Source organism: Thalassophryne amazonica, chromosome 13 (genome assembly GCF_902500255.1).
Source record: "Thalassophryne amazonica chromosome 13, fThaAma1.1, whole genome shotgun sequence".
NCBI lineage: Eukaryota > Metazoa > Chordata > Actinopteri > Batrachoidiformes > Batrachoididae > Thalassophryne > Thalassophryne amazonica.
In genome coordinates, this window is record NC_047115.1 from 20,847,023 (window position 1) to 20,861,801 (window position 14,779).

A 14,779-nucleotide genomic window follows, 5' to 3' on the forward strand; every position below is an offset into this window, starting at 1 on the left:
CATGACCTATTGTATTGACGTTTGGGGAACCACCTACAAAAGTAATACAAATCCAATATTTTTACTACAAAAGAAAGCCATAAGAATGATTAGTAATAAACCATATCGTGAGCCAACAAATTCATTGTCTTTTTACACATTTTAGAATTTTGGGACCTGATTTTACAGCATAATACAAATTATGTTTAAAGTAAAAAAAAAAAAACTTTTACCACAACATGTCCAGGACCTGTTTAAAATGAGGGAATCCAGTTATAATTTGCAAGGGACATTATTATTTCAAACATCAAAGATTCGAACTCCTGTAAAAAGTCATTATGTTTCTGTTAAAGGTGTTAATATTTGGAATATGTGCCTAGATAACAGAAAATGACTCAGTAACTTGGTTGGCTTTAAAAGGCTCTACAAAAATTATTTAATTACTTGTTATGATGTGATGAATTAGGTTTATCGATTTTGCTTTGTTTTTGGGTGCACTGCTGTTTGCATGTTTGTGTTTTGAAATGTTAGTTCAGTGATTTTTTTTTTTTTTCCTCAAAAATGTCAGCCAGGGGTTGATTTTCCTTAGCACTGTTGCCCACGTGCTTGCTCAAGGGGGTCAGTAAGGTTAGCCTTTACCCTTGAGAAGTGTGTTGGGCTGACTTATAATGAGATTTGGCAATATAAATAAATACTTTATAAACAGTAGCCAATCAGCAGCTTTAACTGGCATGTTTGAATTTATCACAAAAAACCATAACAAATAGTACATTTTATCTTATAATATATTGCAAGAACCCCAGCTCAGGTCATTTTTTTCCAAAGGTACTGCATATACAAAATTAAAAAATAAATGTGACTACAGGTATGAGACAGTTCTGCACAGTGACACCCTGAGTGACTATGACAGAACCTGAGAGCACCCTTCAGTGATTAACAATGCATTGCAGTACGACTACTTTCTGAGAGGTTTTGTAAAAAAAATCTCTAACAATGTAAAATCGCTCATCTTTCTGTGGGACTTGTCTTCATTTTGCATTTTGGCAGAAATCGTGCATGACATAGTTTAAATCTCATGAGGTCTCGTGTTGTAGCCATAGAAAGCAAAAATCAAAGATAGAGGTACAGAATAATCATAAGTAGCGGCCACTCAGAGTTGAGGCACCACACCCTCAGTACTACCACTGGGCATGCCCCGGAAACATCTCGTACCTGTATCCTTAAAATGCTGCAACCATAATAATACCATCTATGTCAATATTTAATAAGGGAAAGTCTTGAATGTAAGCTGTATGAGCAGTATGGTGAAAGAGATGATATTGGTCATTGGATGCAAGGAATAAATGTGAGAAGGCAATGGAGAAAAATCAAAATAAAGACATGAGCCTTATGTCATTACTTTTTCTAAATTAAAAATAACATGAAACAAAATGAATCAGTGCTGACACTGCAGGTCTAAGGAGACAGATGAACCACACTGTGCAAAATGTTGGATGTTAGTTAAGACGTAGTTGCAAGACTTAGTAACGCATCTGGCTGACCTTTTCACAGAAGAAAAACAAGTACAAATGTTCTCCCAATTTGCCTTCAGCCCATCTCAAGCACCCTTATTAAGATGGACCTGCAGGCAAATGGCCGCCCCAAGTCCAAAGTGACATGAAAAGAAAATTGTGACTGAAAGTGTATCCTAAATTTAGTCAAACTCAAATAGAGGTGTCGAGACAGAAAAGAATGTCCTTCTACGCCATTTTTACAGGCACTTTAATGCCCAATTATCCCACCAGTGAAGGTGATCCTGTGTGCACCAATTTTACAATGTTCTTTTGTAGCTCATTGTGTAATGGAGTTAACAGCTGGACACCACTTCTTTCAATACCGCCTACGCTTTTGGTCATTTCTTTTCACTTTTCTACACTTTTATTTCCTTCTTTCCCTCACTTCCTGAAGGTGTTAAACAAATGAGGAACCTAGATTCTACAAGCACGTAGGGAAATAAATATATATATATATATATATATATATATATATATATATATATATATATATATATATAATTTTATTTTAAACATACCAATGTAGTAGTCTTAATTAATGTACAGCACCTTTTCTCAAAAGCATCTTCTGGCCACAGACTCACAACTGGCTTAAGCAGGGCAGACACTGTACGATATTTTCAATCGTACTCGGCTCCAGCTCAAACTGTACAACAAAACTGCAGGGTGTAAAAGTTCAGATTTTTGTTGTCACACCATACAGCCCGACGCTCTGATGCAATCTGACTACTCATATTGATGTTCAAAAACCCCACGTTGGACTTGTGTTTCCGGAAGCAAAACATAAATAGAAGCTTTTTTGTGTTCTTCTTCTTTTTTCTTTTTTTTCAAACTTCATTTACATTTCTTATTTTTACAAAAACTCTCGATGGGAGACAACAAAGTTTTAACAAAAACAAAAAAAAATACAATACTTTCCATGAGTTGAAGAATTAGGAGGAAAAAACAAACAGAAGCTGCTCTACCAAAGAGATGATCACTTTATGCTCTCTCCAATTCCGCATCGGTGTTTGCACATGCACAGTGCGAGAGGATGGGGTAAATCAGCTCGTAGATGCTTGTAGTGCTGCTTCAACAGCACGATACCCTCATGAGGGACGACCAGAATATCAAACAGGTTTGATTTTCATCCGACCATATGACTGCTGATCAGGAGGTGGTTGTGAGAGGTTAGAAATGCAGCTTGTTACTCCATGTAAACTACACGATGCAGGACGCACCATTAAGCTGAAACGTGGCGCGATCCAAAAAATTCTCGCACGTATGAAAAATCAGCTCAAAAAGGGCCAAAACTCGCACAGTGTAAGTCTAGCTTTAGCAGCTAGCCAAACATCCCACTTGGTCTACTCCAATTTCATCTACTCACAGTTCATCTATTCTCATCATCTACTTTTCATCTAAGCACGGTGGCTTAAGCTCCTTCCACACAAGGGCTGCTTCGAGTTGCGTTGTGCGGCGTCATGATGATGCCATGTGGAAGCAACCCAGTGTCGAGACGATGCAGCTCAACACCACAACAGCGTGAGAGATGCAAAGGATGAAGCAAATCAGATGCCAAAAATTAAACATGTTTAATTTTTTTTTTTTTTGCGTCCTCTGCTCGATGTAGAAATTAAGTGGTTTCAGCGCATGTCAGAGCAACGCGACGGTACTCAACGTGACTGGGTTAAAATGCAGAGGACAAATTTTGTTGTATGTATGTATATGTACAATGACAATAAAGGCTCTACTATTATTATTATTAATGGACAACAGTGACATTTCATGTAATTTGTCATTTACAGAGTTACTTTTACCTTTGTGTGTTTGTGTTATACTGTTATTTTATCTAATATATAGTGTAATTACATCTGCTTTATCATTTACTTACAGCATCATGGTACTGAAAAAGTGGGACTTTTTTATAATTCAAATTTTATTTGAGTTTTATGTTTAACAACATTTAACATAAAATGTTAACCTTAGTTAAAATAAAATAAATACATACATAAAAAAATGGCAGGAGACCTCTTATGAGGCATGCATATACGTGCCACGTTCTGTTCTACACTTCTAACAAAGATCATCTTTGGTTAAACCTGTTTTATGAAGTCTTGGTGGAGTGAAGTAGTACCTGTAAATTCTTTTATATTGAATGAATTTACCTCTGGCATCTCTCGTATATTGTTCAGTGTTGGAAAGAAACCCCCTGCCCCATGTTTTTCATCCAGTGTGCATAACAAATCTATTTCTCATATGTGTTTAAGAGTACTACAGCTACCTTTATTTCTCCAGGGACATAACTCATAGCATTTTGAAGGTGTGTGGAATATTGCTGGTAGTTCCAGGTAACACTCTATTGGGTTTTTATCCTGACTAAACGGGGTCTCCCTTCTAATTCAGAGTCTTATCTGTAAATATTTCCAAAACTGACCTTGTCCATCCAAAATGAATTTATTCTTTAATCTATTATACAAAAGAATACTGTGCTCTTCAAATACGTTTTTTGCTGTTTAAAACCTTTTCTTAACCAGTATTAAGTAAGTATTAAGTAATTAAGTAAGTATTAAGTAATTATGCCATATGGATGCATATTTCTGTACACAGTGGGAAATCTTTTAAATCTTAATTTTTTATGTACTTCTTGCCAAACCGTTTTTGAATGCATTAAAATGGGATTAAGTGTTTTAATTTTTGTCATGTTTTATTGTTTGCACAAGGACTTCCATAGGTTTAAAAGGAGAGGTGAGTTTCCGTTCAGTCAGGATCCAATCCAGATCAGGATGTGTGCCAGCCAAGAGTTTTGTGACTTTTGACATTTCAAAAGAAATACTATAGTAGTCTGTTTGTTAAAGATAAACCCCCTCTCTTTTTCGGATGGCATAATTTATCCATTGGGATTCTAGGTTTTCTTCCATCCCACAGAAAATGTTTTATCATTTTATGGAATACAAGTATGTATCATAGCTATTTTTAATGTTAGGTTTGGCTTCGTGGTTTGCACTGTCATCTCACAGCAAGGTCATGGGATTGCTTCCTGCCTTGTTCTTTATGTGTGGATTCTGCATGTTCTCCCCGTGTTTGCGTGGGTTCCCTCTGGGTGCTTCAGCTTTCTCTGACTTCAAAAGACATGCAGGTTGGTGAATTGGTGACTCTACAGTGACGGTAGGTGTGTGAGCGTCTTTGCCTGTCTATATATGGCCCTGTGATAGGCTGGCGTCCTGTCCAAGGTGAACCTCGCCTCACGCCCTATGACTGCTGGAATAGGCGCCAGCCCCCTCGTGACCCTTCACTGGAGTAAGCGGGTAAAGAAGATGAATGAATGAAGTGCTGCAGCCATTCTATTTTGTGTACACCTTACCCCATCAGATCTCAGATGCTGGCTGGGAGACCGAGGCTGTGCGTGTTTCTCCAGGTGGAACTGGAGTTATGTCAAGAAGGGATCCAGAATAAAACTTCTGCCAAATCTGAACGAGGGTCTGTACTGGATCCACTGTGGTGACCCTGAACAAACTGGGGCAGCTGAGAGAAAAACAGCAATAAATTACCTTTAAGTGCACATCCCAGACCTGGGCATCGTACTGCTGGTGTTGAGAGACATAAAGGCCGGCCTGGCGAGCAATCTGACAAAACATGTCCAGTGTTTCTCCTCGAAGTGGAGCAAAAACCAATGCCATGCCCTGGATGTAAACATAAGTGAAGAGGAGGGTTGACGTTTGTTGAAATATGCAAGTGACAGATATTACAACATTTAGGAAAATAATTACTTGCAGGAGAAAGACATGCTAGGTGTTGGCCATGGTGAAGACAGCGATTAGTCCACTGGTAACTTTTGAGCCCTGGTAACTTTTAGAGTTCGGAGAAGGTTATGATAAAAAATAAAGTATGGACAGGTTCAGGCTACATTATTTGTGCCAGTAGGTAGAAGTGGTTGCAGAGAGAGTCAAATCTAATTTAGAAATGGACAATACAGTCAACACAGAAAGTGCAGAGTGCAAAAAGTGCAGTTTCCAATCCTCAGATTCTCAAACTGCATAAATAACACAAAATGATACGTAAAAGTAGCAGCATTGAAATGGATTAAAGTCTTCAAACAGTAATAAAACTACTTCCAGTGGTAACAGAGCCATTCAATGTAAAGGCTGCTGGGACAAAGCTATTCCAATAGCACTTTGGAACTAGAAGGAAGAGGCTGGAACTGGGTCAAACCAGCGTGAGGTGGGGGGGGGCACAATAGTGGCTTGCAACTGCAATCTAATCGTATATAGGCACTGAGGCCCACAAAGCATGAAGCAGATGAGCATCTACGACTCCCAAAGTTGGCACACCAGTCCAATGCAGGTCAAATCCTGAGCCAAGGCTGGTATCCTGCCGGTATTTACAGCTGGGTGGACTGGGTCAGTGCAGATCAAGAGTCTCATCCAAGGACACAGATGTTTATTGATTTATTTAAATAGAGATGGAATGTGCAAATGCAAAGACACGTAACACTCTATGTTTCAATGTTTGTTTATGAGTTCACCGGACCGTTATACGGATCCACCTCAAATTTAGAGACAACTGCCCCACTGTTCCTCCAATTTTCATGAAAATTGGTCAGTTGCAGCTTGGTTAGTAATTATTTTCTGAAAATCAATACACAGGCAAAAACATCTCCTAATATTGCTGGTGGTAATTATGAAAAAAGCAGTGGAAACAACAGGATCACCCCCTGTGATGGATGAATTTTCATCGGTATACCCAGCTGCAGGTTTTCCACAAACCCTTCTCTTAAAGGCAGCAGCAAACACAGATAAAATCCTTTCCAGCAATAATCAACTGATTAAGGGGATCTAGCCCATCGGATGAACCACCACTGTCAGAAACAACAAATTAGGGCCATTAGATGAGAGAATTAATTGCTTTGTTAATTGTTTAATCATCTCAGCAAACTATTAAATATTTGGCAAAGCTTGCTGTTGCACCCACAGTCTGATGGCTGACACTCAAATCCTATTAGTGCCCGAATTATCTCTGCTGGATTAAAAAGAGAAACATTCAGACACACAGATGTACAACAATGGGCAGATGTCACGACTGTCATCTGATGACAACAGCTTCTGCATTCAACTTCAACCGAGACACACGTTCACGCTGATGTCACTTTATCAAATGTCAGCTAAATCTGCAAATACAGGATGTGACACTGCTTACAACAAGCTCAATTTATCACTAAAACCCTATAAAATGATTTAATGCTGAGAAATTAGTTTTCCCACTTTTCACAAAATTGACAATTTGTGTTGAAATCTTATAAAGTACCTGTATTTCTGTGATATATCTCAAAATTACAGCAAAGATGATTGTCAGTAATACTTATTTTTGGTGGATTCCATGGCAAATGGAACTTGGAATGTTTTAGGAATGTGCTGCATTCAACAGAAATTGAAAACTGGGAATTTCTGTCATACAAGAAGGGAAAATACACAGAGTCTAATAAAGCAAGGAGAAAGTCTCTCTACTGACTCATTTTGGAAAACCAAGTAAAAATGTTATGAATCATTCACATTCTTATTGACACTGACATAACAGACCTGCATGAGAGTTGCCATATTTGTCCAGCAAGATATCCAGCAAAACCATGTAAAATGTCCAGATTGTATTTTGACATCTTCCCAACTCTGTGCTCATCTTTCTTTCTGCTTCAATTTTAAGGTTTTTTTTTTTTTTTTTGGCACTTTTAGTTACAATTCAAGGTGCATTGTTTCTTCAGTACCATAATGTAAAGACTAGCATATATAGTGTACCAGTGCCAATCCTCATCTGTGACATTGCCACAGAACGTGTGTCATGGTGTCTTGTTATATTTTAACCCATATGGCCCATATGGGTCAAATTTTAAATTGTTTCCAGAAAAGGCTAATTCTGATCCTACTGACAATGTAAGATTGTGAATCCTTTATTTTAATACGAGAGAACAAAATCGTAGTGGGGTACAAAAAAAACAATATTAAAAAAAGACTACAAATTTACGCAGTCATCAAATTATTTGTACACTGCATTATTTACAAATACCCACAATTTGTGTTCACACTTTCCACATTAAGGCCCATACTAAATAAATAAATAATTAAATATTGTACTCTCTTACACTGAAGTAGAAGAGAAACCGAGTTACTTTTATGGCAGATTTTAATGCTTGATCCATATTATAATCTAATACCAGAAAATGGTTTAATCATTCAGTTTTATTCTAAATGACTTGTAATTTTATCTTGACCCAAATGGACCAAAAAAAATTGCAATTTATTTTTTTTTAAATGAAAAACTGCTTTGAATTTAGTCCATTTGGCCCCAAAAAAGCTCATCACAGCCTTTGAGGACTGATACATGAAGATTATATGAATGTGTTGATCAGAAACTCAAATTTGTAGTTGAGAATTGACAAAATAATTTAACCCCTTCTTATGGAAGATTAAAAAGACTTTACTCCTTTATTTCCTTTGTTCTCCCTCCCTGTCAATCTCTTGTTCCTCTCCCACTTTCCCATCCTTCTCTTTTATCCATCTTCCATCCCTTTTCTCCCTCCCTTCAGCATTGTTTTCACTCTCCTCTTTTTCATAAACACACAGTCCCTATAATAGTCTGGCTTGCGTACTTAAAACAGCCCCTTTCCTCAGATGAATAGAAATCTCAAGCCTCTCTCTTTTTGCTTTTGCTCCCCCCATTTGCTTTGGCTGTCGCAGCGTGGGGTCTTATCGCCAGGCCAAATGGGAGAAGTTATGATTAAGGGAAAGCAGGAGGGAGACAGAGGGAGAGATCAGAGTAATGCATTCAAGTTGCTCATAATAAGCATTAAAGCATTACATGATATTAATCCTGTCAGACTATTAATGTGCCGAGAGCTTTGGGCACGGCCTAATTATGATTGAAGAGAATTGGGGGGGGTAAAGCAGAGATATGTACAGTAGACACACAGAACCAAACACAAACACTTACGTTGGGTTGTAGTAATCTCCTAATAGCATCAACCAAGCTGCCTCTGTACTGGTCGAGAAACAAACTGGGAGGGAGACGGGGAGACAAGTTAGAATGCATTCCCGCGATAGCGGGTGAAGATAAAACAGAAGCCTATTTATTTTCTTTTGTTTACAAGTACAGCCACCGACAGCAAGGAGGGAAAAAACAATTTGCATGAGTAAGATGTTCCCCGTTTAGTTTACATCTTAGTTTCCACGTGTATTCGCCTCAGTTTGCCATCTAGAAACTGAGACGAATGCAGAAGATCAGAAAGGACAAAACAAAAAACTACAGCGTGCGCAGCCACAATGCAAAAGCCTCTTCAATTTGTGGAATTAAAACTCAGATGCATGCTTTGAACTTAATGTGAAGACTGAAATATGGCGGGCAAGACAGACAACTAGTAAATATCGAAAAAAGCTTACAAATACAAACATCTACATCAACTCAACAAGTGGTAGTTACAGCAAAAAAACATCTCACAAATTAAAAAAGCAAACAGTTGCATTTATTTTAAATGTAACCTATAACACATGTAACTAATTTGATCACTTGTCTGCTGAAAATTTGCACAACACACACAAAAACAGAGCTTCTACCCAGAAGACCAACTTATGCTGTTCAACACATTTCCAACAAAATAAAACACAAAATATCACTAGCATAACAGTAAAATCCTCAGCAAAGTAAATGAACAAGTAAGTTACCCATCAGGGCAACAGACACCACTGTAAGTTGATTTTTGGCTGTCAGCCCATCTTAGTTTAACCAGAACTTAACTTCTGTAGTGAGAAAACAGTCAAAAACCTACCATGTATTTGAGCAGCTTTTATCACAAGCAATGTGAGCATTGTAGGGCTTCTGTTACATTTCCTACTTGAAACCCAAAAATTCCATAAAATAGGCATTTGTCAGAAATGCATGATTTTTATTATTATGTTATTTATTTATTTTGTCATGCAAAGCTTTGACCTCCCAGTATGAATATACAAAAATTTCAATTTTGTGAGTTTTATGGCTCTTGAGTTTTAAGATGTGAAAGTTTGTCGAAAGGATACATGGAAGGACAGAATTCCTTCTGACAACCATAACTTCCAGTTGTGAATAAACTTTGCTTGGCTCCACTGGCCAGACAGAGAGCCTGTCAACAGGCCACCGTGATGCACTGAATGGTCCGTCAGTAAATGTCTGTTTGTGTCACTAGTACTTCCTTAATGTTGTGGACATTGCCATCGTATCTGGGTTTTTGCATGTGTTGTGTGAAATTGTAGCAGACATTTTAGCACAATAAATTGTTACATAAATTTCAGGTTACATTTGTTTGTGTTCTCCATGTTTGCAAGTCCCCCCCCCCACCCCCAATTTGCAAGATATTTTTTGATACAACTACCAGTTCCTGAATTGATGCTGGTGTTTTTGTTGTTGTATTTGTGTTTCCTGCATTTGCTAGTGTTGAAGTTTTGTGGCCTCTCTCATCCACTGTACATAAGCTGGAAAACAAAACAACTTGAAGAGAAACAGCTTCCATTTTAATACCCAACAACTGTAAGAGAAATATGTTTTTATCAATGTAAATTAGCATGCGCCAGATTACGTAAAATCTGTTCTATATTGATGCATTTTAGTTAAATTACTCCACTTTCATCTGCGATAATAGGTACATGCTGACATCCACACAAAAGCTGAAATCAATTCCAATCACTCTAAACAACATAACACCTGTCTCTAAAATTTCAATCCATTATGCAAGTATGTGGTGTGTGTGTGTGTGCGTGCGTGTGTGTGTAGGGACCTATTATCACAGATGAGAGTGGAGTAATTTGACTAAAATGCAACAATACAGTGCAGATTTGACATAATCCTGCACATCCGTTGAATCCAACAGCAAATTGTCAATCTGGACATAACTTTCTAATCACAGCCTCTGACCTTTGCCAATCCAAAATCCCCTGAATGAACGAGAAGGACGCAAGTCATCACACTGACTCCCTGCATCTCGCTCGGGTCTCAGTCAGCAGGATGTACCCGTGCTTACTGAATGCATGTGCAAAGCTCATTGTTCTAAGGTTAAAAAGACGTGTGAAGTTTATTTGACTTGAAAGGTGAGAGGTTTGTGTTTGGTTTATTTTGACACATATCAGTCCACGGAAAAAGCGAGCAATGAGGAAAACAAGGAAGTGAGCTAGCTGGGTGGAGATGACCGCTGAAGCACAAAAGCACGGGGCCACGGTAAGGACAGCATGTCATAAAGAGGACAAATGCTTACGTTCACAGCAGAGCCACAACTGTGAAACTGCACCAAGTCTGAATTATTACAAAAATCATTTTTGTCTTGACAATGAAACTACAATTTAAGCTGTTCAACAGAGGAATCTTTTAGCAACAATGCAGCCATTAAATGAACAAACAGGCTGAAAGAAACAGACTCCTCCCTCGCATCCCTGGTCCCCCAGACCAACTGAGACAAATGACCATGCTGATATTAAAAGCATTTAACACTTTGGCGACATTTTGAGCCCCCTCAGATGACTCCAGGGGTGGGACAAACCCCAGATATACAACACCAAATTAGATAAAGTTTGAACTATATAGAAAATGCAAATTAAAAAAAAAGAAAAGAAAAAGAAAACAGTGATCCTTACATTTACTCTGATTCTATTTCACTTCAGATAGTAGGAATCTAAGCCATATCACATTTTGTGTGGTCAACACTGTTTGTTAATACACATTTATTCTTGCTTTTAATGCCTGTAACACATTCCAAAAAAGGTTGGGACCGGGGCAATTTATTTTACATAAAACGATTAAATCATCATTTTTACAGCCAGTATTCTTGAGACAAGTCAGGGGGTGAATACGAGAACATTTGTTGCTAAATTTCAGATTTTGTCCACTCACATCCACAGAAGCCTTCAGTGAGCAGAAAAATGATCTGTGGTCTATACAGAGCATTTTATTTTGAAAACTGATTCAATATGCTGTTTGTAAATTGGCTTCCTGTCTGGTTTGATCTGAGCTGGGCAGTTTGACATGGGAAATTTAACCTGTGACTGTTTGTTTTCCCATAAAAAAATTAATATGCAATTAATTTAGATTAATTAATGATAAAGCATATAAATAGACTGAATTTTTTTAATGCCTGACAGCTCTAATTATTTCTCACCCAAACACAGGAAGCAAATAAGATATTTATTTGACTTCCTGTTGTCAATGCGTCTCAGTGTTGACAATGCTAATATACGACCCCAATTCCAATGAAGTTGGGACGTTGTGTAAAATGTAAAAAGTTTTATTTCACCAACTTGTAAAAAAAACAGTTGTTTATCAGTGGTGATGTGACCCTTAAGGACCTTCAAACTGAGCCCTCTGATGACTCCGATGCACCCGTACGGTCACACTATTGTCTCACCATGACCACTCCTACTCAGCCAGTCAAAACTGATTGGAGGTCAAAGTGCACAGCAGTGGCATGTGCGTGACAGTGCTGCTGCTATATTTGTCTGCTTATACACGTATGGAAGCATACAGGATGCTGGGGAGGCTGCTAAGGGTGAGAATGTAGAAACACATGACGTCATCAACTCTGCCTTCATTCCCTCAGAGGACATTTAAGAGTTAAGATGCATTTACCTACTGAGTTGATGATCAAGATCAAGAAAAAAAATGGAAAAAATGCAGTACTTACACACACACACACACACACACACACACACACACACACACACACACACACACACACACACACACACACACACACACACACACACACACATTCACTGCACACAAAACATGCAGAGCTTTATCTCGGCGCCCACACATGGGCAGCTTTTGGAGAAAGCAGACATACCAACACCTCAGCCAATGATTCTCTGCCACCCATATGCACACTGCAGGAATGCCCTCTCCTCCCCCTCAGTCTGTCTCTCTCTCTCTCACACACACACACACACACACACACACACACACACACACACACACACACACACACACACACACACACACACACACACACACACACACACACACACACACACACACACACACAAAGAGGGCAAGAAACATGCCTAACAGGCCATGCCACCATTTCGGCACTACTGTCTGGCTTCCAGTTTCTAAGCACAACATATATAGTGAGGAAAATAAGTATTTGGACACCCTGCGATTTTGCAAGTTCTCCCACTTAGAAATCATGGAGGGGTCTGAAATTTTCATCTTAGGTGTATGTCCACTGTGAGAGACATAATCTAAAAAAAAAAATATCCAGAAATCACAATGTATGATTTTTTAAATAATTCAGTTGTATGTTACTGCTGCAAATAAGTATTTGAACACCTACCAACCAGCAAGAATTCTGGCTCACACAGACCTGTTCATTTTTCTTTAAGAAGCCCTCTTATTCTGCACTCTTTACCTGTATTAATTACACCTGTTTGAACTTGTTACCTGTATAAAAGACACCTGTTCACACACTCAATCAATCACACTCCAACCTGTCCACCATAGCCAAGACCAAAGAGCTGTCTAAGGACACCAGGGACAAAACTGTAGACCTGCACAAGGCTGGGATGGACTACAGGACAACAGGCAAGCAGCTTGGTAGAAGACAACAACTGTTACGATTATTTATTAGAAAGGGAAAGAAACACAAGATGACAACACAACACAAATTTTTGGAGGGAGCTGAAACTCCAAACCTGAAAGATCTACAGAAGATCTGTGTGGAGGAGTGGACCAAAATCCCTGCTGCAGTGTGTGCAAACCTGGTGAAAAACTACAGGAAACATTTCACCTCTGTAACTGCAAACAAAGGCTACTGTACCAAATATTAACACTGATTTTCACAGGTGTTCAAATACTTATTTGCAGCAGTAACATACAAATAAATTATTTTAAAAAATCATACTTGTGATTTCCAGATTTTTTTTTTAGATTATGTCTCTCACAGTGGACATGCACCTAAGATGAAAATTTCAGAACCCTCCATGCTTTCTAAGTGGGAGAACTTGCACAATCGCAGGATGTTCAAATACTTATTTTCCTCACTGTGTAGGTACTCTGACATCATATGTTTGAAGAATTTAAACAATAATTTCAAGGGGCATTTCAAGCAAGGCATAGGCTACCTAAGTTGTCAGCTAGGGCCCCCATCTGGGTGAACAAATGAGCCCCCCACCAAAAAAAGTATTTTAATGGTAATGTAATCATTAATTTGGTATGCTTACGTATTTTGGGTCAAAGATGAACGCTGCAAAAACAGAAAGCTGATAGGACTAATATATTTGGAAAAATCAGCGATATTAGCTAACAACAGTGAAACAACAGTGAACAATGGACATTGTGCTGCAATACACCATGGGAGTTCTAGGTTTTGAATGTTGTTATTATGATTTATGGTAGTTTAACAATGTTGTTAGCGTTATTGATTTATTGTGTTTTTGTAGTTCAATTGGTTTAGTCAGTTTAGTTAAGTGTCATGTTGCCGTTAGTGTGAGTGGTATCTCTGTATGTAGGTGTGCAAAAATAAAAGCATGTGTGCAATTTTGATCACGGACAAACTGGGGAGAGCAGACATTTGGCGTTTGGTATGCTTATGTATTTTGGGTCAAGGATGAAAGCCGCCAAAACCGAACATTGAACATTCTTAAAGAAGGTTTGGATATTAGGTAACAACATTGAACAATGGACCTTGATATTTACATTCTGGACTCACACGGCATTCTGGCAGGGGGCGGTAAATCATCTATATATTAAAAGAGTGCGTGCATGCATGATTTTATTTAGTAAGTTCAATGTAAGTACATAATATAATTGTAAATGTATTAAAAATACACATCCATTTTAAAAATGGATGTGTATTTTTGCTGATGACACAACGATAGTATGTTCTGGGGAAAACCTGGAACAACTTGTGATCAAAATGCAAATAGAAATTATTAAATTAAAAAATTGGTGTGATAGTAATAAATTGTCACTTAATATTTCAAAGACAAAATTAATGCTCTTTGGAAACCGAGAAATGAAAACAAAAGTAAATCTTAAAATTGACATGGTTCCTATTGAAAGGGTTAACCAACATAGATTTTTAGGAATAATAATCGATCACAGGATGTGCTGGAAACCCCACATTGCTAGCATACAATCCAAAATGGCCAGAAGTATTTCCATAATGGGGAAAGCCAAACATTTCTTAGATCAGGAGTCCTTATATATTATTTATTGCACATTAATATTACCATATATTAGCTATGGCATTGAGGTATGGGGTAATA

The 14,779-nt window shown here is 38.1% G+C and overlaps 1 protein-coding gene across 1 annotated transcript in view; it reads right to left on the reverse strand.

The window, feature by feature from the left end:
- The window catches only part of camkmt (calmodulin-lysine N-methyltransferase), a 241,171-nt gene that overhangs the window by 14,902 nt on the left and 211,490 nt on the right, over positions 1-14,779 (reverse strand). Inside the window, exons 9-10 of the mRNA XM_034184475.1 lie at positions 8,490-8,553; positions 5,060-5,191 (exon numbers count right to left, since the gene is read on the reverse strand). Of these exons, the coding sequence (XP_034040366.1) occupies positions 5,060-5,191; positions 8,490-8,553 (196 nt within the window). The remainder of the gene's footprint in view (positions 1-5,059; positions 5,192-8,489; positions 8,554-14,779) is intronic.